This window comes from Atractosteus spatula, chromosome 3 (assembly GCF_055471065.1).
Source record: "Atractosteus spatula isolate fAtrSpa1 chromosome 3, fAtrSpa1.hap1, whole genome shotgun sequence".
Classification (NCBI taxonomy): domain Eukaryota; kingdom Metazoa; phylum Chordata; class Actinopteri; order Semionotiformes; family Lepisosteidae; genus Atractosteus; species Atractosteus spatula.
Window position 1 is genome coordinate 49,276,238 of NC_142708.1, and position 23,159 is coordinate 49,299,396.

At 39.5% G+C, this 23,159-nt stretch overlaps 2 protein-coding genes across 2 annotated transcripts; one reads left to right on the top strand and one right to left on the bottom strand.

Moving 5' to 3' along the window:
- Positions 1-167: 167 nt before the first annotated feature.
- On the bottom strand, positions 168-12,339 carry LOC148837883 (vesicle-associated membrane protein 7). Its single transcript, XM_088910021.1, has 6 exons — positions 12,262-12,339; positions 9,088-9,158; positions 4,962-5,058; positions 3,704-3,805; positions 1,126-1,284; positions 168-759 (listed from the first exon to the last, which is right to left on the bottom strand). Exons 1-6 carry the CDS (start codon positions 12,337-12,339, stop codon positions 616-618), a joined length of 651 nt encoding a protein of 216 aa, XP_088766147.1. The 3' UTR covers positions 168-615.
- Positions 12,340-13,325: 986 nt separating this feature from the next.
- Positions 13,326-23,060, top strand: mat2al (methionine adenosyltransferase II, alpha-like). The gene is made up of 9 exons (XM_088910020.1): positions 13,326-13,417; positions 14,456-14,533; positions 15,721-15,843; positions 16,552-16,664; positions 17,805-17,948; positions 19,442-19,660; positions 20,658-20,840; positions 21,657-21,790; positions 22,733-23,060. The coding sequence occupies exons 1-9, from the start codon at positions 13,336-13,338 to the stop codon at positions 22,833-22,835; spliced, it is 1,179 nt and encodes a 392-aa protein (XP_088766146.1). The 5' UTR covers positions 13,326-13,335; the 3' UTR covers positions 22,836-23,060.
- The last annotated feature ends 99 nt before the right edge of the window (positions 23,061-23,159 follow it).

Here is a 23,159-nt window from a genome sequence, read left to right on the forward strand (position 1 = left end):
TGAATACAATCACATAAGTGAAACATTGTTTTAGGTGAAAACCAAAGCAAAACACAGATTTACAATAGGAATACTCAGCTTTTGGTTAGATTTTGGCACTTTAAAACAGGGATCAAAACTGTGACTAATTTGAATAGTTCGATAACAAAAACGAATACAACTATGTCAATTGAAGTTTTTATTTGCTATAAAAAGGAAATGGAAAATAATGCTACATACGACAATAGTTTTATTAGTCAAATGAAGAATATAGTAAGACCTAAAAGCAAGACAAAATCTCACTCTCAGAGGAACACAAAAGAGGAAAGAGCTTCTGTTTTATAAAGTGGAGTAGAATGTTCTCACAAACAGCTCTGAAACTTAAAAGTTCCCCATTTCAAGAGCAGAAACCAAAAGTAAAACCTCATCTGTTCTCAAAAATAATTTTCAGGTAATCGTTTTTAAATATGTTACATAGAAATGTAAAACCTATTTTGCATTTTAATTTGAACTGGAATGAATTTTCATTCATGAATTCATGAATATACAAAGATTTTTTTTCTTTCTCAAAAGACACAAATACTAAGACATACCAGCATGGCTAGTTAGTCGAGTAAGGCGACTGGCAGGATTGAATTATGTGGGAATAACATTTGTGGCCAATAGGATTATAAGGATGATAATGACTATCACAACCACAGCTATAATGATCATCATCTTTGTGTTCTTCCACCACATCTTCCGAGCAACCCGCGTGGAGGTTTTTTGGAAAGAGTCGGCCTAGGAAGAGAAAGCATCACGTTAGGGTTTCTCGCTGCAGAGAAAAACATTTCTCTAAGATAATACTTCAGACATGTGACTCTCTGTACAGGATGTTAGTGCTTTCAGCCATGTGGCACTTTCACACAACACGGTACTGATAGATTACATCACAGACTAATAAAACCACAGGTTGTTCTATGTCCTTTGAAGTCTGCCTAACCTTTGCATGTGCAGCTGAAACTGAAAAAAACGTCAACCCCATTTTTCTTGGTCAGAAACTAACGCTGCAGTAAAATACAGTATATTGCCAACTCCTGTACTTGTAGACACACTCTAAAAAAAAGAGAAATGTTTTTTTTTAACACACGACGTTCGAGTACTTACTGTTGCCTGCAGATCATCTGTTTTCTCTATTAGGTCATCCAGCCGCTCTCCTCTCTCTAAGACTTTGTTTATGTTGTCTTTCAAAATTCCTTTGACGTCATTGACTTGAACCTGAACCTCCTCCAGCTTGGACATGCCTGGCTGTGTGCCGTAGTCAGCCTGAGCCCAAGACACAGAAGCTACAGTGAGGAGACGTTTTGAAAAGTCACAGCATGGCTGTGAAAATGAACCAGCTGTGTAGTAAAAGCAGGAGCGGGCACAGACTACAGGAGGCAAAAGCATGGAAGAGGGAAAGTCTGGAGCACAAAAAATGGTAGATGGATGTCCAGCTTTTTGCTGCTAGGGAATTTAAAGGGCTACTGCATCATCAACAAAATGCTGTAATGCAATGACATCCACATATACTAGGTCCTTCACAGACACGATCTGCAAGTATTGGTGTCATCTGTAATGTGATGTGGCTCGGATGGATAATGTGAACTACAGCAACGTTATATCACTACTCACAGCTCTAACATGCCCAGCTTTTCGGTTACGTGCTAAGAATTTAGAGATATGTTTCTGTTTCTATAGTAACACTAATAGTAAAACAATGATGTGAAAATGATTGAAACTACAGAATGATTAGTGTGTTCAAAACCATTATCTCCCCTAAACAAAATAGATAGCTATTCACATTATGTGTTCCTAATTTTCAGTTAGTAAATCATTAGTAATATCACCAATTTATGGTCACAAAGGAAAGTCTGCCCTAGATAGCAAAATATTGCAAACCCAAGAATGAAAAGGCTCTTTTTTGTTCTGCATTGCTGAATTACTTCTGGGTGATTAGGAAGCTTCTGGGCATATTAAAGTTACGTTACAGTTTTTCTTACATTTGTTGTAACATAGTGACAAGTTTACTTTAAAAACAACCTCTACTGCAGTTAGCAACTAAAGCGCTGATCAACCTTTCCCACTAATTCTCCAGAAATTATGGAACTGCTTTCATTGTGTTTTTTTAATTTAATTGAAATTCCTAATTTTATTTAAGGTTTATTTACAATACACATTTAAAAGATGTAACAAAATGAGGAGAGATTAACAGAACAAAATCTCCCCCAACTGTTAATGCACTGTTAATGTGAGTGGTAAAAAGCTTTGAGAGATAAAAGTGAAATCCCCAAAGTTCAGGAGAACCAAGCATTTCACCTCAGCCTTTCTAAATCCTCCTCATTCCCAACATCATTTCCCAAAGCTATCCAGTATATATTGGGAATGAAACGTTGTTTAACATCTCAAAAGATTTCTTGCTTCTCTACACCAGCACTTTTTCACTGGAACAAATTCATCTCTAGTTTCCAGGTTAGTCAGAGGCATGATCCTAATAGGACATGAACAGGCCAAATGAAACTTTTACATGTTTTATGTCACTTGAAACAGGCAAATTGCTTGGAAGTAAAAATAAACATTTTTGTGTTGGTTAAACCATGACGGTCAATGACGGTCAATGCGTGCAATCCTGCACAATCTGGATAGATTTGTAAACCAAGCAACATAGAAACAAGACAAATACACATAACCTTAAATCTTTGCATCAAATAATATGCATATTCTGAAGAAAACAGGGAATCTAATAATGAAGGCCAATAATTCCCTGTAGCCCATTTTAAATTGATGCTTGCCAATATCAAATTAAACATTTTATATGACTGATTAAATGCATTGCTCTATTACACATTAATAAAACAAGGTATAGCCAAAAATGAAAATAACGTAATAATTGCACAAATGGACAGGGTAACAATTAGAAATATGTCTAGTTATCCAAAATAAACCATACAAAACAAATAAATGCACAAGATGGGCATTCATGCTAATGCTTGTGGCAGTAACTTCCATTTTGCCTCGAAACTTTAATCATAGTTCACTTCCTTCAGGAACAGCGCCATGAATCCCTTCCAAGTTGTTAGAAATCTCACCATAGTACACTTCTGCCTAGTCTAAAGAAAATGCTCTCTATTAACTAACACTTGATACTTTTAAATGGGAGTGTTTCAAAAGAGTATGCTGTTACTAAAATCTTTAGCAAATCGAAACCTTCACTGTTTTAAATTGCAAAGCTTACAGAGCTCTCAATGTTAAGGACTTTCTGACTTGTCAATGACTTCCTCATTGCTGGGTCCATATTACTGGTGGAGTAGACATATTATTGTCATGATACCTGTACACACCACAATAATGTTCAGGTCTTACCTATTAGTTTTAAAATAGCTGTAGCAAATGGAAACCAAATACTCACCATGACTATACTGTAAGACACACAGAGGACAAATGACCAAACCACCTGTTAACGCTTCTCAGGAAAACACCTCAGCAAAATTCACATATTCACAAGAAATGCAAATCTCCTTTTCTGAACTGCTGGCCCAGCAGTTCAAATGTGAACCGTAGCACTGGAGCCAGTAAACACCATTTCCTTTAGCTCCAATATGTTAGGACAGCACCCCGTTCCAGCAGCTTACACATTAACCATTGTCAGCTCCACCTGCTGACAATGATTGGCTGCTTTTCTTTTTGACATCTGACGTCCACCTACCATATACTGGCCTAGCACCTGATGGAGGTCTGTGCTGAACTCAAAGGGCTGGGCAAAGGCCACTTTCTTTATCAGAGGGCTGTTGACAAAGGCTGTACAGATCTGAAGACAATAAAAAAGAAGTTTGGCTTTGAATAAAGTCAGCTGTTTCTGTAGGTCACTCTCAACTTGAAACTACAGAGATCTAATCCTTGTCATCAGGGAGTACTGATTGCATGCTTAAGAGCATACACGCAGTAAATAGGGAGCTACAACACAACCTATTGAAGGCTTGGGTTAAGGAAAATGTCTGTTTTTGAGGAGAAGAGATAATCAGGCCCCCTGTTCAAGGTGAAAAGGCAGTCAAAAGAAATGGTTATCAAAGTGCTGAAAGAAACCTCTTTCTCTGTCAGAGCACAGTGGAAAAAAGGCTTCTTGAAAAGTAGGCAGTTTTCAGTGTACAAATCCATTGTGCGATCTTACATAGAGAAGAAAATGACTTGTATGGTGTAAAACATATTTTTGACCTTAAATTTTTTGCCTGTTGTTAAGCTAAAACCCAGAGCGGATCCTGAAATTGCACCATGACTTTACATTACTTCCTTTGTGATGGACTTTCCTTGGCTATGTACTCTTGAAAGCATTTACACAAGCAACTCAAAAGTAGGCCCTATCCAGCACAAAAGCCCAATTCAGATTGTTAAAAAAAAACAAAGCCAAATTGCCTATATAATTTTTTATTCTTTCAATATGCATTGTGAAAATGGCATATCTCTGAGATTAGCAAACTGGTGAATATGAAGAGGGTGGCGCAGTGGTTAGCATTGCTGTCTTGCAATACTTGGGCCCTGGTACAATTCTGGACCTAGAGTGCTATCTGTGTGGAGTTTGTATGTTCTCTGTGGGTTTGCGTGGGTTTCCTCTGAGTGCTCCAGTGTCCATTTCTGGCAACAGCAAAAGGGCATGAAGTATTGTACACTGGTGTGAACAATTTCCTTTTCTAGATCTGTGTGTTAATCATGATTGAAATCTTTGAAGATAGTGTTTGTGCACTGACAAGATTCTCTACTTTAAAACTGTCGACTGATATAAAACCACATATTTAGAATGTCTCTTTATCTGGCTATAAGCACCAAATGGAAAAAAAAAACAGAATATGTCATTGACCAAGTAAAGAATCTCCAATGCAAAAATCCTTTAAATTTAAGATGTGACTGCGAAAGAAAAACATCTGTGAATAAAGAGAAGACAGGGTGAAATAACATTTTTGGTTCTTTACCTCATCAAGAAACCTGAAGGCTTTTAAGGCATCAAAATGTAGCTCTGTGACGCAAATGTAGGTGATTCCGTTATGGAAAAGAACATGGTAGTTGAAGCTGTGAAACAGAAAAAAAAAATGTTTTTGTTCAAAAACCTGGGTCAGCTATGCTTTTTTTTTCAGATCAGAAACTGCTCCTTCAGAGTCTTCCTATGCATATTGAAAAATACCATTGGACAGACTGATCAAACCTGTAATGGCCTGATGAGCTCCAGTGCTCCTACATCAGCACCACCAATTTCCACAGCGCATTCCACACATGGAAGGAGCTCATCAGGGCCATCTCTAACGAGAGCAGGCTGGACTTATCAGCCTCGTTAGGGACCTTGCACACTATTTAAGCGCTGAGCAACCATTCCTTAGGCTTTGGCATTGAGTGGCTAACGTGCGTGTGCGTGTGCGTGTGCGTGTGCGTGTGCGTGTGCGTGTGCGTGTGCGTGTGCGTGTGCGTGTGCGTGTGCGTGTGCTCCAGGTTTCCCCAGGATATTTTTAACATTCCCCCCCCCTCCCCTGGTTCAACTCCCTGCAGCTGCTAATTACTTATCATCCCCTCCTGTCTCCATCCCTGGACTGACTGTTTCCCCTGCATCTCAGCTGCCTGCTGTTCCTCTTTCTACTTTCCATTATTTAATTAATTATCATCCACTTACCTAATGAACTCTGCGATCTTCACTGCTAATCGGACTCTGAGAACAATTAATTTGCCATGCACTTTTTTCTACATATGGGCCTGATGTAACAGCCTATAGGAGGACCCCTACAGATTTGAATTAGCAAACAATTAAGACTTAGGGGAACATGCTGACGGTCCAAGGAAGTAAGTGGTATCTGCAGACACAGGCTTTTCTGCATGGTGTGATGCACTGCCAAAAATCCAGCCTATTTCTCTCGTCTGCTGTGTCTGCGTGGTTAAGAATGAATGTTTTTTTATTATTATTGTAAAACATCTGTGGTGCAGTTCACATCTTTTGGGACTTTTCACTGAATTTTTTTTTAATTGAGAGGACTCTAGGATTAATAAACTCTTCTCCCCTAGACTGATTAATCTTCACGTGTTTTTAATTTTTGTTTCTCGTTACCAAATACAAAAATGAAGTCTGCTGAAGAAGTGGAAATTCAATCTGCTGTAATATGTGGTTGTCATATGTTCTCTCAGGAGGTATGATGTTTATTGTGCAATTTGAGACACTGAATTGTGACTTTCTTGGGTAAAAGCCTTTCTGGTATATATGGTTCTATAACTGTGCTCTTTCTTGGGAATCAGAAATGTAAAACCTATAATCAAGAGGAGCCCTGCAACATGTTGATACTAGTCTTCTCCATTTTGTGAATGGGTTATTCTTGGGTTATTCTGATAACATTAAGTGTAAAATAAAGACATGCTTTCACAGTTCTTGGTACAGAGGTGCTGACTATTTGCTTCCAGGCCAAATAAGACTTGTATCTCTCCAGGCTGATTAAGAACAGTTGTTCTCTAACTATAAAGAGAGACAGTTTCTTTACATTGGGCTGCAGAGGCTTAGAAAATACATTACATTATTATTCATGTGCCTAATGTTTCTAATTTGAAGATGTTGACAAAGCCATTAATTTTAATAGTTAACATTCAAGATTAGTTCCATTTTCTGTGGGCTGTGGGTTCTTTACAGTGTTTCTGCAATATTTTGTTATTCCCATTTAACTGGACATAGAGTACATTAGCATGTTCGAGAATCGTAGGGAATTTGATAATCATCATCATAAAGGACTTCACTGATCCAAAATAGACCCTGAGGTACAGGACATTTCTGAGGCTATTTTTCCTGGTGCATTTAAGGAGCATTAACCCTGCACCCTGTTGAGGCCTTCAGGGCTGGGATCAATATTCCAGTTCTTCTGGATATCAATTCCCAAATCCACCTCTGTGTGAGTGTAGAAAAAGAACTGGAATTACATCTTGGTTGGAAAGAGTTATCCTGGAGCTGAAGACCTGAATTTGTCCCCAACTTTGGAGCCCTCAATGGCCAAAAGACACATCAGGCATGAGCAGACCCTGCCCTGTGCCTAAACTTGCTTGTTTTCTGTAGGAGTCTAGGCCTTGTAAGAAAGCAATTGAATGGTGTGACTGAATTTACACACCTGTCAGGCTACCAGAACCTCTTACATTAGAAAATATGTGTCAGTTCTGTATTAGCAGTCACTGTGAGCCTGAGCGAGAGCTTTCTTTTTAAAAAAGGGTCTCATCTGTTCAGAGATCAGTGAACACGTAAGAGGTCTGTTGTGATATGTGCTGGATTTAGAGGGACAAGACGGCTTAATACTTTTCCAAATTTGAAAGTTTATCCCAGCTTCACCCAGTAACCAGAGGACTAGTTCTAACATAAGGCTTGTGGAGAGGCTTGTGTTTTTGTTGTTGGGGGACATGTATTGTGGGGCCACTAAGGAGCAACACCAAAAAAAAAAATTCTCTCAAGTCCTCACCAGGAGGACGCTGGCAATACTAACCATCATTGATATACCCACCCTGATAATGATGGGTCATAAGTATACATTTTCTTGTCTTTAGAAAAGACTTGTGTACTGTTACATTGAAAATACTAAATTTACCCCTGTATTTCTGCAGGGAGGGTGACACTGTATTGCAGTGGCTAACATTGCTTGTAGCACTAGGGCCCTGGATTCAATTTAGGTGAGGTGCTATTTGCATGGAGTTTGTATGTGCTCCCTGTGTCCTTGTGGGTTTCCTCCCACTGTCCAAAGACATACTGGTAGGTAAAACGACTTCTGGGAAAACTAGCCTTGGTGTGAGTGTGTGCGTATTTATGTCTGTACAGGTATATGCCCTGTGATGAAATGGCCTCTGCAGGGTACTGTACATCCTGCCCTTATACAGTTAGAAAATGAAAAGAAATATTTCCACAGGGGGCTCGTCCATCAAATATTGATTAGGCCTAGATTTGCTTATTTTCTGAGATCAATCATTTCTGATATCGTTTATAGAGTCCAGATGCTATTTTTGTAGGAAAAGTGCAAAAAGCAAACTGTTCATTTTTTAACAGATACAGAACTGACCGTTAATGTACTCATTTGATTATTCGTTTAGAATCTAGATTCTTTTTTTTTTTCCTCTGCCGCCTGCCCTCATCCCAATTCGTTGATCCGCGCTTCTCAGGGAAAACAGTACGTGCTCTCCAAATAAATGTGGACTGCCAGACCGTCTGCCATTTCTCACACTGTGAGTCTAACAGGGCTCACAGATGAGTGAGCAGTGACTGGAGGAGTGGCACAGCTCTCACAGACACTCACACTACATCAAGCTTACACACACCTGGAAAACTATCAGGGTGGTTGCGAAGTGGCAAGCCTGGACTAGACGACTCTGAATCAGTGCTTATAATGGCTGAGCCACCAATTTGCTTCATTATTATTTGGGCTATTAATTTAGCTGACCTCTTTTTCAAAGGACACTTACAACTGCTGAAATGTAAAGCAATACATGGCTAAAGTGGCAACATGTAAAGTGCTGTAAGAGTTTTTTTCAAACCTCATTCTTTTGTTTTTGTATTAATAATTCAAAATGTAGAATTGCTATTTTAAAGAGCCTTACTTTTGAATTACCAACTAGAAGGCTAGAGCACTGGAGAAAAACTGACATTGGTAACTCTTGCACTGCTTCCTATAGGGACCTGGCTATAATAATAATTTATAATAACAATTGCTTACACTTATATAGCACTTTTCTGGACACTCCTCTCAAAGCGCTTTACAGGTAATGGGGACTCCCCTCCATCACCACCAATGTGCAGCATCCACCTGGATAGAGCAAGGCAATGATACCCAGGCTGACTGAAGCTCACCAAACTGAGTATTACCTCTTCTAATTGCACTGGGCCAGTTGGGGAATCCTTACTACTGTTATTCAATGACATGGTATAGATTTGAACCACAACATTTTGGACTATAGAGTTCAGTCTGTCCTTTGTAGTGGCATGTTTATTGGATGAGCCCCCAAATTTTTTGTTGGAACCAGAAAGAGACAAACAAAAGATGATGATATGATCTGAACCTTCTTAATAATAAACAAAGCCTCAGGATAAATTTATCTCACCTCTCTCTTTGAAAGGTGTGTCTGGATAAAGATGTCCGCGGAACTTTCCTGATCAAACTTAAAGCTGTCCCCTAAAAGCATAACAAACTTTCATTATATTTAAGTAGTTTCAGACATAGATAGATCACTCACAATTCAACATCAACATTCTTTTTTTTTTTGCCCATGTGTGCCATTATCCTTTGCACACTGCCCTCTACCTCATCTTCACTCCTGCTGCAGCTCCCTGGCTCATTCCCCTTGTCCTGTCAGCCAGGTTGCCATTCTGTCAGCAATGCCAGTGAAGCCAATAAAGTAACTAATCTCAAGTACATCTCTGCTCAGTCTCAAATTGAGTTTGGGAATACTGAAGTACCCTGAAGGTAAAAATCTTTACATAATATTTGGGCCCATTGCCCACACTTTCCACATCACCCGGTCAATACTGGGATAGTAGATCTCTTGGGAAAACCAGGTTGGCTCTCTAAGAGGTGTTGGTAGTCTCTGGGCCAGAATTCCTTCAGGATTCCAATCTAATGTCCATCAAATGTATGGTGACCAGGAATACTGTGGTGTAGGATGTGCTTTACGGAACCACTTTTTTATTCAGAGCTTGAGTTCACATATATTATTAACCAGATGCCCTCCCACCAAATACCTCAGCCTGGCTCATCAACCCCTCCCTGTTTCCCTACAGGACAAAGTGCACCGCTGTACATTTTCAAGAAGAGGGAGAGATAAAATGAAGAGGTGTTTAGAAATATACAATAAATACATAATGAGTAACATATTAGTCACAAAACAGCTCTTAAACAAGAAGAAAAACAAAGACTCATTCAGGTGTCATCCTTCTGTGTTCCACAAATATTGTGTGACTGTGAGATGCCTGGGACTGCGTCATGCCTGTTTCGAGTGTGAATTAGTGAGTGTTGTCCTTGCGATTTATAAGTTCCAGTAAAGCTCATTCAAAGTAGTATGACTACCTAGAAAGAACTCTAACACTAAACTTCTGATTCAGCCTGGCACCTGTCAGCTCCTAACAGTATTTTCAGAAAGCCTAAAGTCACATAGTTTGTAAAACAGAGGAATCACTATCCTTTTTTAATCAGCTGTAAAAAATGTAATGGCAATTCCCACCACCCAATACAAATGTAGACTCATGTACAATCACAATGCATTCAGCATTTGAATAAAGACATCTTCTTTCATCCATTAGGGTTTGAATGAGCAAATCGTAAAGATTTGTGATTTCTAACCTAGGAAGCCTAAGGTTTGTTATCACTCCTGAATTGTTGTAAACATGATGGGGGTAAGAATGATTCCTAAACACCCTCTCATAAGAAAATAAGAAAAGATACAGCAACGCACGCTGGGTCGGCCCCACTGAACAGACACACTGCAAGGGGTTCCCAACGCTGATATAGAGTCAGAAAGAAGTTTGTTTCACCATCTGAGTGCTTGTCGTCTTCTTTGATATGTAATTACTTCTTGTCCTGCGTTGTCTTGCTCTAGGCTCTGTCCTTTGATATGCAGCAGACATTGATCTGCATTATCCTGTTTATGGAGTGATTGTGGGTGTTGGTCCCATCTTTTGTTATGTAGTGTTAAGTCGCTGGGGCGGCCAAAGCAAGTCAGCTTCTTTGCATCTTAGCATGACTTTTGTCGAAGGCTAAATTAACAGACCCCAGCAAAACCTTGTTTCCATCCAGGGTGAGGACATAGAGGGGATGTAGTCCTACAAGTACTTAGGGGTACACCTGGATGATAAGCTTGAGTGGTCTGGTAACACTGACGCCCTGTACAAGAAAGGTCAGAGCCGACTCTATTTTCTTGGGATGCTCAGGTCCTTTGGTGTGTGTGGAACACTGCTACACATTTTTTATGAATCAGTGGTGGCAGCGGCCATCTTCTATGCTGTTGTGTGCTGGGGCAGCAGCATCATGACAAGAGATGCAAATAGGCTCAGTAAACTTTTCAGGAAGGCTGGCTCTGTGTTGGGGATGAGCCTTGACCCCATGGAGGTGGTGGCTGAGAGGAGAATGCTGACCAAGCTCATAGCCATCATGAACAATGCCTCTCATCCGCTTCATGGGACTGTTACTGGGCAGCGGAGCACTTTTAGCAATAGACTGCTCCAGCTACGGTTTTCAAGGGAAAGCTTCCGCAGGTCTTTCCTCCCGGCGGCTGTCAGGGTGTATAACGCTGCCCTAGGCTAGGACTGTTAGCCCTTCATTTGCTCATCTGCTATGGACAGCATGTTGCTCCATTGTACTTTTTGGTCAATCAATCTGTATACACCTATGCACATTTTGCACATATTTTATTGTTTTTACATTGACTATGATCACCATATTTTGCACACACTTATGTATTTGAATTTATTTATTTTATATTTATTTTGTATAATTTTTCATCTATTCTGATGTCTGTTTTTGCTTGACTTCGGCTGGACTGCTGTAATACATCAATTTCCCCTCAGGATCAATAAAGTTTTATCTATCTATCAATAAAGAGGCCGATACAATGTTAGGATACATGGTTTTAAGTATAGAATTTAGGGATTTTTAGGATAAGGAAACCTTATGTTAAACTTGAACCATATTAGTAAAACCTCATAGAGTATGATGTAGAATTTTGGTCACCCCTCTAAAATCTTTTTTAGTCTTAAAAAATCTTCTAAGACATTTTCATAAAGCCATAATTAACAACGGTTATCTAGAAAGGTTTACAGTCAGTTTACACGCGTTGTTGACTTTAAATATAAAGGGAAGTTCAAAATCCCATTGTCTGAAAGAGCCTAAATTGCCAAACTTCATGTTCATATGCAGAATCTCCAATTATTTAACCTGTTATGGGTGTCATATTAATCTAAATGATACAGGATTTTATTGAAGCTTGTCAAAAGACGTCCTTATTTACATCCTGTAGACAAGAGAAAGCCACGTACAGTCGAGCGGCTTTCTGTATTAAATATGCTCATGTGTTGCAATTACCATGAAACCAAATTGCTACAGCATTCACAATCTATTAGTAACATGGTTTGTTGTAAAAATAATGCAGTTTGTATTATTTACACTCTTGAACAACCTCAGGCTGGAGTCTCGGTTTGTAATGTTACGTCAGGAGAGCTCAGGCTCAATTTTAAGCCGCACACTATCATAAAACAGTATAAGGGCACAACTGGAAAGATTTTACCTGAAAATCTCCACCTCTAAATGACAGATCAGCGAGGATGATGGGCCCCTTGGCTATACACGTGTAAATAATAGTCATGGTATGAATACCTGTAAAAAATAATGGAATAATTTAATTGAAATATTATTACAATAAAGCACATAGAATGACCTTAATGTAAGAGACTATTTGTCATCAGAGTTGAAACTGTGTCCACTGCTGTTAGGAGTCAGGACACCGGGTGTGTAACCTCTGTTATTTCAGACTTACATGTTGGTGATAAGCGTACTGAGGCCACAGAGGCTAATTCAAGACAACAAGATTGCGTTAAAAACCTGATCATATCCCAGATAAGGTAAAGGGGCGATCCAATCGACTTACTTTCATATCTCAGCACATGGAGATGACTACTCCTATTTTTTTCGCCTCTGCTTGTACGGTTCCTGTTTTGTATTGTCGGCCGTTTCCCGTAGTTGGAGCGCTCGAGAGCTAGTCCTGCTCAGCCCGGCGCCGATACAGACGACACAAACCTCAACACACTAACCTGCACCACGCTTTAGTGTCAGATGTGCAGTTTTCGTCAGTCGCTACAGCCAACTCTAATTGCAATGGGCAGTTACAGTCTGCAGGTGGGATGGTCGTGCTTTTTAAATTTATCAGATCCCTACCTAACAGACAATGCATTGAGATGGTCTATGTTTTTACAATTTTATAGGATTTGTATTTAATATAAAAGTTCATATTTTAAGGGCAGCATGTTTGTGTACAGCCCTTTGATCGCTTTCATTATTATGATTTGGGGCAAATTATTACAGTGAGCCCCCCAAAAATAAAACAAAAAATCCAAAGTAATGTACGGCTGCATTGTATATGCACACTGGAAATATGGAAAAGCGCCTTGCCACTTTATCCTTGCATCTTTATACGTTTATCTTGAGACCAGAAAGTTGCGTAATCGTGGTCTTTAGGAAATGATTAAATAAGTGCTGGGGCCCCTTGGCTGTTGAAGGCGGTGTAATAGATGAGAGGCAGGCTATAAGAGCCGAGTACAATGCACACTATACACAGTACTGAAGCAGGATACAAGGTACAAAAATGAACCACAACAAGTCTGGAAAGTATAACAGCAGAAAAACGTTTCTGTTTACATCGGAATCTGTTGGGGAAGGGCATTCTGGTAAGTAAATAATGTGTCTCAGGTATTGTTATGCAGAAGGATTTAAATAAAATGAAACTAAAGACGATATGCAATAGAAAAAGCTGCCCCAATATGGTGTAACACTACTACACTGTTTAAGTATTATCGCAAAGACAACTAGCACAAGCGTCTTCATATTCAGTTTTTACGATCTTGGTTTAACAGTTATCCTTTTAAATAATTCTCTACCATTCCATGAATTGGTTATAAAGCATTCATAAACCAACACTGAATTTAGTGGTTTTCAGTTACTCGCTCATGTTCAGACACATTCTGTAATTGGGCTTAATATCAGCCACTGGTCAGTTAATTGTAAAGACACCTACTGTGCACGTTTACCGATTAATATGAACATTATCAATAAAGATAGAAACTGGACTAAGTCTCATTATGCTTATTATAACTTTGGATTGAATTTCTTAAAATGTAAATCACGTTATTAGCGCATTACAGTATGACAGTATTCGGTAGGGTGAGAGCCATGTTTTTGGTCATGTAAGAACATGTTTTGAAACCGCAAGAGAAGAGAAAGAGATGGACAGGTTTTCTATCCTGTTACGTGTGGCCATAACTGACACTTGAAATAATGATGACTAATCTTTTTTTATCAATACTCATGTACCTCTCTTTCAGTAATGCAAAGTGCAAAGTTTCAGTAACAGCGCCTCATCTCACCTTGCAAAGTCAGATAAAATATTGCCTTTGTGTTACATCAGATGAAACAGCCTCATGCCTAGTGTGTGATAAAGTGAAAACTAAGAAAACAGATTTTTCGTATGTTTTCAGTCATTAAATTGAGCAACATTTATATCACAGTTTATAACTGTTTTTTAAATGAAGTGTTTTTTATTTAGTGTATATATGACTGCGTCTAGTAATACAGGTTTTAGAGATGCAGAGAGTTCTAACTGAAGAAAGAATAAATTTGTGCTGTCAAAGGTTATTGCTGCCGTAAGATTAATTATAATGTTAAAGCTGTTGAGTTTCATTCAACATTCCTGTGTTTTTTCTGCTCAGATAAGATGTGTGACCAGATCAGTGATGCAGTATTGGATGCATATCTATCTCAAGACCCAGATTCCAAGGTTGCCTGTGGTGAGTTACCCCTTCCCTATAATTTATAGAACACAGTAGCAAGCTGAATAGTTATTTTGTTAACATTCTCTACCACCTGTTGGGTTTACGTTTCCGTCATCGGAAATGATTAAAATTTCCCTCTTGAAAAAGAAACTATCATTTCATTTGTTTTGGATGGAAACAAGGAAACAAATTATCTACCCATAATTCAGGTCTAAGCAGCAGGTCAGGTATCCTGTGTAGGTGAGAGACTGTTCTCATTCCAGCAGTTCACATGATCATTGTGTATGAGACAACAACAGACCAATAATTAACTCTGCTACTGTTCGTAGGTTTAATCTTGAACAAATTAAACTCTCCAATGGCATGTTGAGTTTGGTTTGAACAGGTAAAAAGTATCCATTATAACATGGATCGAGCCCAAACATATAGCCTGCTTCAACACATTCTAGTGTACTTAATCCAGTGAAATAGTTTGCTGGCTTTCAGAGAAATGCGACAACAGTGAAACTTCTTGTGTTTAACGGTATTTGCCTTGCAGGCCTTTAATAATAATAATAATAGTAATTGCTTTTCTTGACACTTCACTCAAAGCATTTACAGGTAATGGGGACTTCCCTCCACCACCACCACCACCAATGTGCAGCGTCCACCTGGATGATGCGACAGCAGCCATAGTGCACCAGAATGCTCACCACACATCAGCTATCAGTGGGGTGGAGAGCAGAGTAATGAAGCCAATTCATAGATGGGGATTATTAGGAGGCCGTGATTGGTAAGGGCCAATTGGAAATTTGGCCAGGATGCCGGGGTTACACCCCTACTCTTTCTGAGAAACACCCTGGGATTTTTAATGACCACAGAGAGTCAGGACCTCGGTTTTACATCGCATCCGAAGGACGGCGCCTGTTTACAGTATAGTGTCCCCGTCGCTATACCGGGGGCATTAAGACCCACATAGACCGCAGGGTGAGCGCCCCCTGCTGGCCCCACTAACACCTCTTCCAGCAGCAACCTTAGTTTTTCCCAGGAGGTCTCCGATCCAGGTACTGACCAGGCTCACACTTGCTTAGCTTCAGTGGGTTGCCAGTTGTGAGTTGCAGGGTGATATGGCTGCTGGCTGCTTTCCTCTTATATAAAACATGCTGATTGTTCTGTATGTTTTTTATTCAATAATATTTAGATTTTTTACATTTTTCAAACAGAGTGCGTAGCAAAGACTGGCATGATCTTGCTGTGCGGAGAGGTCACATCAAAAGCAATTGTAGACCTTCAGTCTGTTGTCAGGAATACCATCAAGAAAATTGGATATGATGATTCTTCCAAAGGTACTGTCCAACATATTGCCCTTAGAAACATGATGGTCATTTCAGCCACAAATTCCCAGAATGCTTCTAATCACTCTGCATTTTCCAGTACTAGTAGAATTGAACACATTGTGGTGTAAAGCTGTAGAGTTAAATTAAACTATGTGCCAAGCAGAGGTAATGACATGTTCAGTGACGTCAGCTAATTAAACTGAAGGTGAATCTACACACTGTGTCATTCACAGTTTTACACTCAGTCCAATATAAACCCTGAATTTTTCAAAGTACTAACTTCGTCCTGTGAAGGATTCTTTCTTTAACTGTTTTGGCTAAAATACAGTATATGTTTTCACAACTTACAGATATTAATATTCCATGTCATTTAAATAAACCCACTACATATTCTAACTTCATTAACCCCAATTCTATGGAAAATGTGCTCTATATGTTAGCATAAAGTGGCTTAAACTGAATTGTTAATCAAATGCAAGTCTGGATTCTTGCTAATTCTTTGTGCTCTGCTTCTTTATTGTCCTGTTATATAAATTTAATGTCTTTGACTTCCCAGTATACCATTCATTTGTGCTTTGAAAGACTACATTACAGGACATTATATGATAAATGATTTATTGCAATTGAAGTATTTTGGATTTAAATAAAAAAAAAACTGTGGATCATGTGCCATTGCCAGTATAATTCTTTGTTTAAACCTTGCCTTTCCATCGGTAGGTTTTGATTATAAGACCTGCAATGTGCTGGTTGCTTTGGAGCCCCAGTGCGGGGAGATCACAGACTGTGTTTTTGAGGGCAGGAACGAGGAAGATATTGGTGCAGGAGACCAGGTATTACATTAAGGATTTATTTCCATCTAGACATAGTTTGCCTGCCAAAAGGTATACATTACAGAAATTGTTAGACAAATGCAATGCAGAGCATAAATGTGTAACAGAATAAGTCTTTTTTTACTTGTGCATACTCTGGAATAATGGGAACAAAAATCACCGCATTAAAAAGAAATGTCAATAATATATTGTTCTTCTATAGGAGCACAGATCCCAAATTAACAATATCGGCATGGGAGTTTCAGGACATAATCACTATAGGACTAGGGAAAAGGAAGAAACAGTACCTCAATTCAAAATGTTGCTAAAATACACATTTCTAGTACAACAGCTGTCAGTGTGAGTTCATCAGTGGTGTGCAAGGGGAATAGTTTAAAAATAGGCTAAAGGATAAAAAATTGACAAATTATACCATTAAATTGAACAGGCTAAAGTTATAGAATTGCAAACTGAAAACGAATGCCAAGCATACATACTAAAAACATTACAATCTAAGATTGCAAAACATAAATCACACAATAACTGCACCCCTTTTATAATTTGTTCTTTCTGCAATAAAATACTAACAAGTGGTCTTATGAAATCCCATACTTAGGCCATAATAGCTACAGACATGAGAATATTAAGTTGAATGAAATTTGAAAGCTGGTGGTTAGCATTGAATTGCAGCTGTTGGGTCATTGTTTCAGTTGAGGGCAGGATGGGCCAACTTATGTGTGGAGTTTGCGTGTTCTGCCTGTGTTTGCATGGGTTGTTTCATCAGGTGCTTTTGTGTCCTTCCACCTTTGAAGGCCATGCTCGTTATGCTAATTGGTGTCTCTAAATTATCTGCGTGCTTGTATTTGTGCTTTCAGTCAGTCAGTGCACCCTGTGATAGACTGGCGTGCTGCCCAAGGTATAGTCCTGCTTTGCACCTAATACCTACAGGCTAGACTATATGCTGGTGTGACCCCGTTACCCTGTCCAGGAATAAGCAGCTTTCTGATAATGAATGATGTCCGTTGAACTAACATTTCCATAGAAAAACACTTTAGTGACAAGTAATTGTAAAACAAATCCAGTGGTAATGAAAGACTCTAGCTGTAGTGTAGCCCTGTTATAAAATGAAGAATTCTCATAATATATGTGGTCTCCTCACAGGGTTTCATGTTCGGGTATGCTACTGATGAAACAGATGAGTGCATGCCCCTGACCATACTCTTGGCTCACAAGCTCAATGCTAAGATGAAAGAGCTCTCCAGAAACAGAGTATGTCCATGGATCAGACCGGACTCTAAAACACAGGTAAGATACCTTGCTTGTAGGACCGAACTGTATTGGTAATTGTCAGAACTCAAAGTGTAATAAAGTAAGCAAAGTTTCCCATCTTGTGCTCTTGGAGCCCCACAGTTCAATGATGTGATGCTACAAAAAAAGATCATGTATTCCCAATGCATTTTACACCTGTTTTAACTTCATAAATTACTAAATTCAGGGAAATTAAAATTAGGGTTGAACCTTGGAGGCCACATTTCATTTGAAGTACCCTTTCCTTGAGCCAACTTACTTGACCTGCCTGAAAAGTGTTGAAAAATAAGTATAATGTACTCTAGACAGTAAAATTACTTCCCTGTTTCGGTTATGAAAACATAAGACAGTTTTCACAGGGAGGCCATTCTACTCTTTAGTTCATTTGATTGCTGTTACCAAATTAATCTGAGCATATCCTCTATCTATTGCTTGAAAGAAGGTAGGGTTTCAGGTTTAACACTATGGCTGGATAATTTGTTCCAGACACCCACATTCCTTTGTGTACAAAAGTGATTTCACTTTCCAGTTTTAAATACTCTGTGCTGCTTTTTCCACTTGTGTCCTCTGGTTCATGTTTTACGATTGATTCTAAAGACTTTTATTGGGTTGGCTTGATCAGTGCCTTTGAGAATTATGAATATTAGATTAAGGTTTCCTCATAGTGTTCTCTGTACAAGACTAAAAACATTATGTTGTTTTAGCCTGTCAGTGTTAGAGATTCCTTAAAGGCTGATAGTATACTTGTCCTACAGCAGTAATATATTTTTTTGTGATATGGTGATCAAAATTGTAGCACATTTCACAATTTAAGAAAAACATCCCTCCGTTTTAATTCTATATGCTAATTCTCCATACATTGTCTGAAGCAGAGAAATGATGTGTCAACCTAAAGTTATTTTTCAGAAGTAGTTTCTTAAGATGAGTATTTGTATTTTGTATTTATACTGTTGGATTTGTGTGCCTTTTAAATGTCACCTGCCACATATTTACCTAATCTTGAAATTGGCTTGTTGCTTCTACAGTGTTTCCTAAATCTCCTGTTAACATGACTAGTTTACATACAGTAGTACACCAAACTCTCGATACAATGGTTAATTATCTAGATACTAGAATTTAGGTTATTAATATAAATTAGGAATGATAGTGGTCCTAATTCATATCCTGTGGTTCTCCACTAATTGTCACCCCAATTTAAGAATTTTCCCCTTATCCGTACTATTCATTAAACAGCTCTCAATCCAAAAACCTTGAATGTGTTTTCTAATCATCCACTGTGACCGATCATTTTTGCTATCACATACGGTACTGCACTAAAAGAAATGACCCTCCTAATGAAAGTGCGTGAAAACTTTTCAGATTATACTTTTTCTTTGTGAAGTTGAAAATGTTGATTTGGCACACTTCCACTAGTTTAGAAAGTTCAATGTTTTCATGGAAAAAGGCCTGCGTACCCAAAGTTGGCCATTGCCTCTTTGCCTTTCCATTAGGTGACCGTGGAGTACCGTGACAACGAGGGAGCAATGGAGCCCGTACGGGTTCACACAGTGGTCATATCAGTCCAGCACAGTCCAGACGTGTCCCTGCAGAAGATCAGAGATGACCTGAGGGAGAAGGTGATCAAAGCTGTCATCCCAGCCAAATATCTGGATGACGAAACTGTGTATCACTTACTGCCAAGTGGGAAGTTTCTCGTTGGTGGACCGCAGGTACAGTATGGAAGAGTTAATTAGAACAGCCATCCATGTCCAGGGTATGAAGATATTTAATTAATACAGCAGAGCAGCATTTCTCAGCCCTGATCCTAGAGCACTCTTGTGTATTGTGGTTTTGGTTTCATTTGAGCTCTGAAGTAGGCTAAGTGATCTGCAATTTATTGTTTAGACCTTTTTTTTTCTGTTCAGGGATAGGGTTAGTAATTACTATCAACCCTGAACTGATTTCTGTGTTTCACACCTGCCCATGTGCAGCTGTGTGGCACATATATAATTGGATCTCTGCTTTTGTGTTGGGAGGGGTTGATGTCATTTTCCCCATCTCTGCTCGGCTACTGAGAGCCGTTGAGGGCGAAGAAAATGCAGCAACTTCTTAATTAGCAAGTTGTGGGGAGAATGGACGGAATACAGAAAGAAGTGAAATTCTGAATTTTATAATCAAGCTAGACTCTGGATTAAAGGGATCAGTCAGCCTCGGGGATTAGGAACTCGGCCATCTTTTTCCTGCAATGTAAATCATTAGCCTTTACAAAATAGTTACGTATAGAGCTATGAAGCACGTGATTTTAATGTTCTTTTATCCATTTGAAAAGACGCTGCTGGTTCTTGGGGGAATAGCTTGGACTGTGAAAATCCTTGTCTTACCTACTTTCCATTCTGTGATATTCAGTGATGCATTGACTATTTGAATTATATGTGTTCTAGCAAAGTACCAGACCACAAAACAATTAACTTGTGTAAATAAACATAGCGTAAGTTTCAGACTCCATTTAAGGGAGGTGGTAAGCCAGGTGGAGAGTATCAGGCAGTTGACATGATGAAGTTCAGCAGCTTTGATTAAGAAAGCAACTTGCACATCTATGTCTTTTTGGCTAAATGTTTAGAATTTCTTCCAAAAGAAGAGTTTGACCATTTCCCAGTTTTAGTTTCCCACAAGGCGTTCAGTAGCTCGAAAGTGCTGAGTCCTGGTCTTGCCTGCTTCCCTAAACAGAGTGATGCAGGACTGACGGGGCGGAAGATCATTGTCGACACGTACGGGGGCTGGGGCGGCCACGGCGGGGGGGCCTTCTCTGGGAAGGACTACTCCAAAGTGGATCGCTCCGCAGCCTACGCGGCCCGCTGGGTGGCCAAGTCCCTGGTGAAAGCAGGGCTCTGTAGGAGAGTCCTGGTCCAGGTAGGCGGGGGGCAGGCGACAAGCCTCAGGTCCTGAGGGTACCCCGTTGTTCTCTCTTGCCAGTTCGACCACAGCTTCACCTTTGTTCAAGAAGGAGCGAAAATCAGCGAAACAGCTGCGGACTAGAGAAGAATAACTGCAGTAAAGATACAACAATGGCTTTGAGTCACGCCCTCTGCAGCCAGAGGGCGCTCCTACTCTATCCTGTCCCTCGTTTCCTGTGCGTTGCTGTCCTTCCGGTGTCTCTCTCTCTGGGGCTATATATTTCCGGGTCTCTCATTCACCTTTGCTCAACATTGATGTTCGGATGTCCTGAGGCCCACCTAGCATCCAGGTCGCCCCATGTCCGCTGCCTGGGGGCATTGGTTTCTATACGACTCCTGAACTGCTGAGCCCCCGTTCCGCCACTACGCATATGGGTCTTTTTCCGCTCTCCTGCCTCTCCACATTTCGTCCTTTCCGACATACGTGACAGAGATAAAAACCAGGGTTGTATTTCAGAATCTGTTTGTTCTTCAGAAGACAGGGACTTGGAAAATAACCTTGTGAGACTGCAAATACTCTGACCAACGTCCAGGGCTCTCGCCACAGTTGCTTGGGAAGTGTGTTTCTATGCGGGTGAAGTTCACGTTGTACAATTGGGACTGTCAGCCGTGAGAGCTGTCCTTGCCAAAGAAACAACATTTCTTCATTTAAGCTGTGCTTTTTGAAACATTCTGGTAGTTGCCTGCAGCTGCATGGAAGACAATGTTAAAAAAAGGTTACTGTACAAAAAGCAACAAGGCCTTTCTCCTTTGCTCTCTTGTTTTGTAATAGATCTCCTATGCCATCGGTATAAGCCACCCGCTGTCCATCGCAGTCTTTCATTATGGCACTTCGACTAGAGATGAAGATGAGCTGCTGGAGATAGTGAAGAAGAACTTTGACCTGCGACCTGGGGTCATAGTTAGGTCTGTTTTTTTTTCCTTTCTTTCTAATTTGAGACAGATTTTGAAAACTTCACCCATGCTAATTTTGATGTAATAGTTTTCTGTTTGGACAGAATTTAGTATAACCTCTTACATTGTACCCTGAAGTAAATGATATCATATTTAACCAACTAATGCCGTAAATAACTTATTCCACCAAGCTGTGGTGGAACCAAGAACAAGATACTGTATAAAATGTCAATAATATATATATAATAATAATAATAATAATAGGCACAAGTGATTCCCCTGTGAGAGGCTCTGTCGTCATCAGAACTCAATGTTGATAATATCTGTTAATCTGATAATATCTGCTCTTCACATACACTGGAAAAGATGTGGCAAGACAAAGTGAAAGCTTTGTTTCAGGTGCGACAGGCTGTCAAATACTGTATTAATGTATTCAAACGTCTATCAGTCCTGCTTGTCTGTGGGATGTCTCCGTATGTGAAAATAATATTTCAGTGATGTGGTGGCAGTAATGAGAGATCTGTCTGTGGCAGGGTTTGTTGCAGGTCTTTAGCCTTGAAGGGCACTGCCTAACATATTTGAAGGTTTGTGGTACAGTTAAGCGTTAATTAGACCATATTAAACCTTTTGTCTTGGGTTTAATGTTGATTAAGCCGACAGTGTGACAACATGATGGACTGGGGTCCTCAAGCACTGGAATTGGATCTTTTCTGAGAAACATTTCAAGATTCAGGGAAGTGTGTGGAATACCCATAAAAAAAGCATCCAAATGCTTTTTCCAATTGCAGTCTGCGCCCCAAATTAATAAAAATCTGAAATACATACACAGTATTTAGGTTAGAAATTAATTTAAATTAGAGCTGGAACCTGTAAACCTAAGAATCTGTGAACTTTATTTCTCTGGCGGCTAGATTTTGTGTGAGTTTGTAGTAAGCTGTCTAATTTTTCCTACAGGGAGCTCAATTTGAAAAGACCCATCTATCAGAAAACAGCGTGCTATGGGCACTTTGGGAGAGAAGAGTTTCCCTGGGAAAAATCAAAGCCACTGGTGTTCTGACACAGTCACTGTTGACCTGCAGTCCTGTCTGAGACATGTACCTTCACTCTCATCACATCCAGAGAGTTTTGTTCCTGAAACAAGATGACTTTGCAATAAAACAAAATGGGCTTTAAAGTATGTTTTATACTATAAGTATATATTGACACACTTGGTAAACACGTATGTATGGGGTTGCATTAAATGTTTTGAAACTTATTAAAAAAACTTAATAATAAAAAATCAAGTGTGGTTTAACGGAACGTTTGTAAGGAACAGCTGATATTTTCAACTTCGCACATTTTTATTATTGCACTGGCAAAAATACATTTCTTTTATGGGACT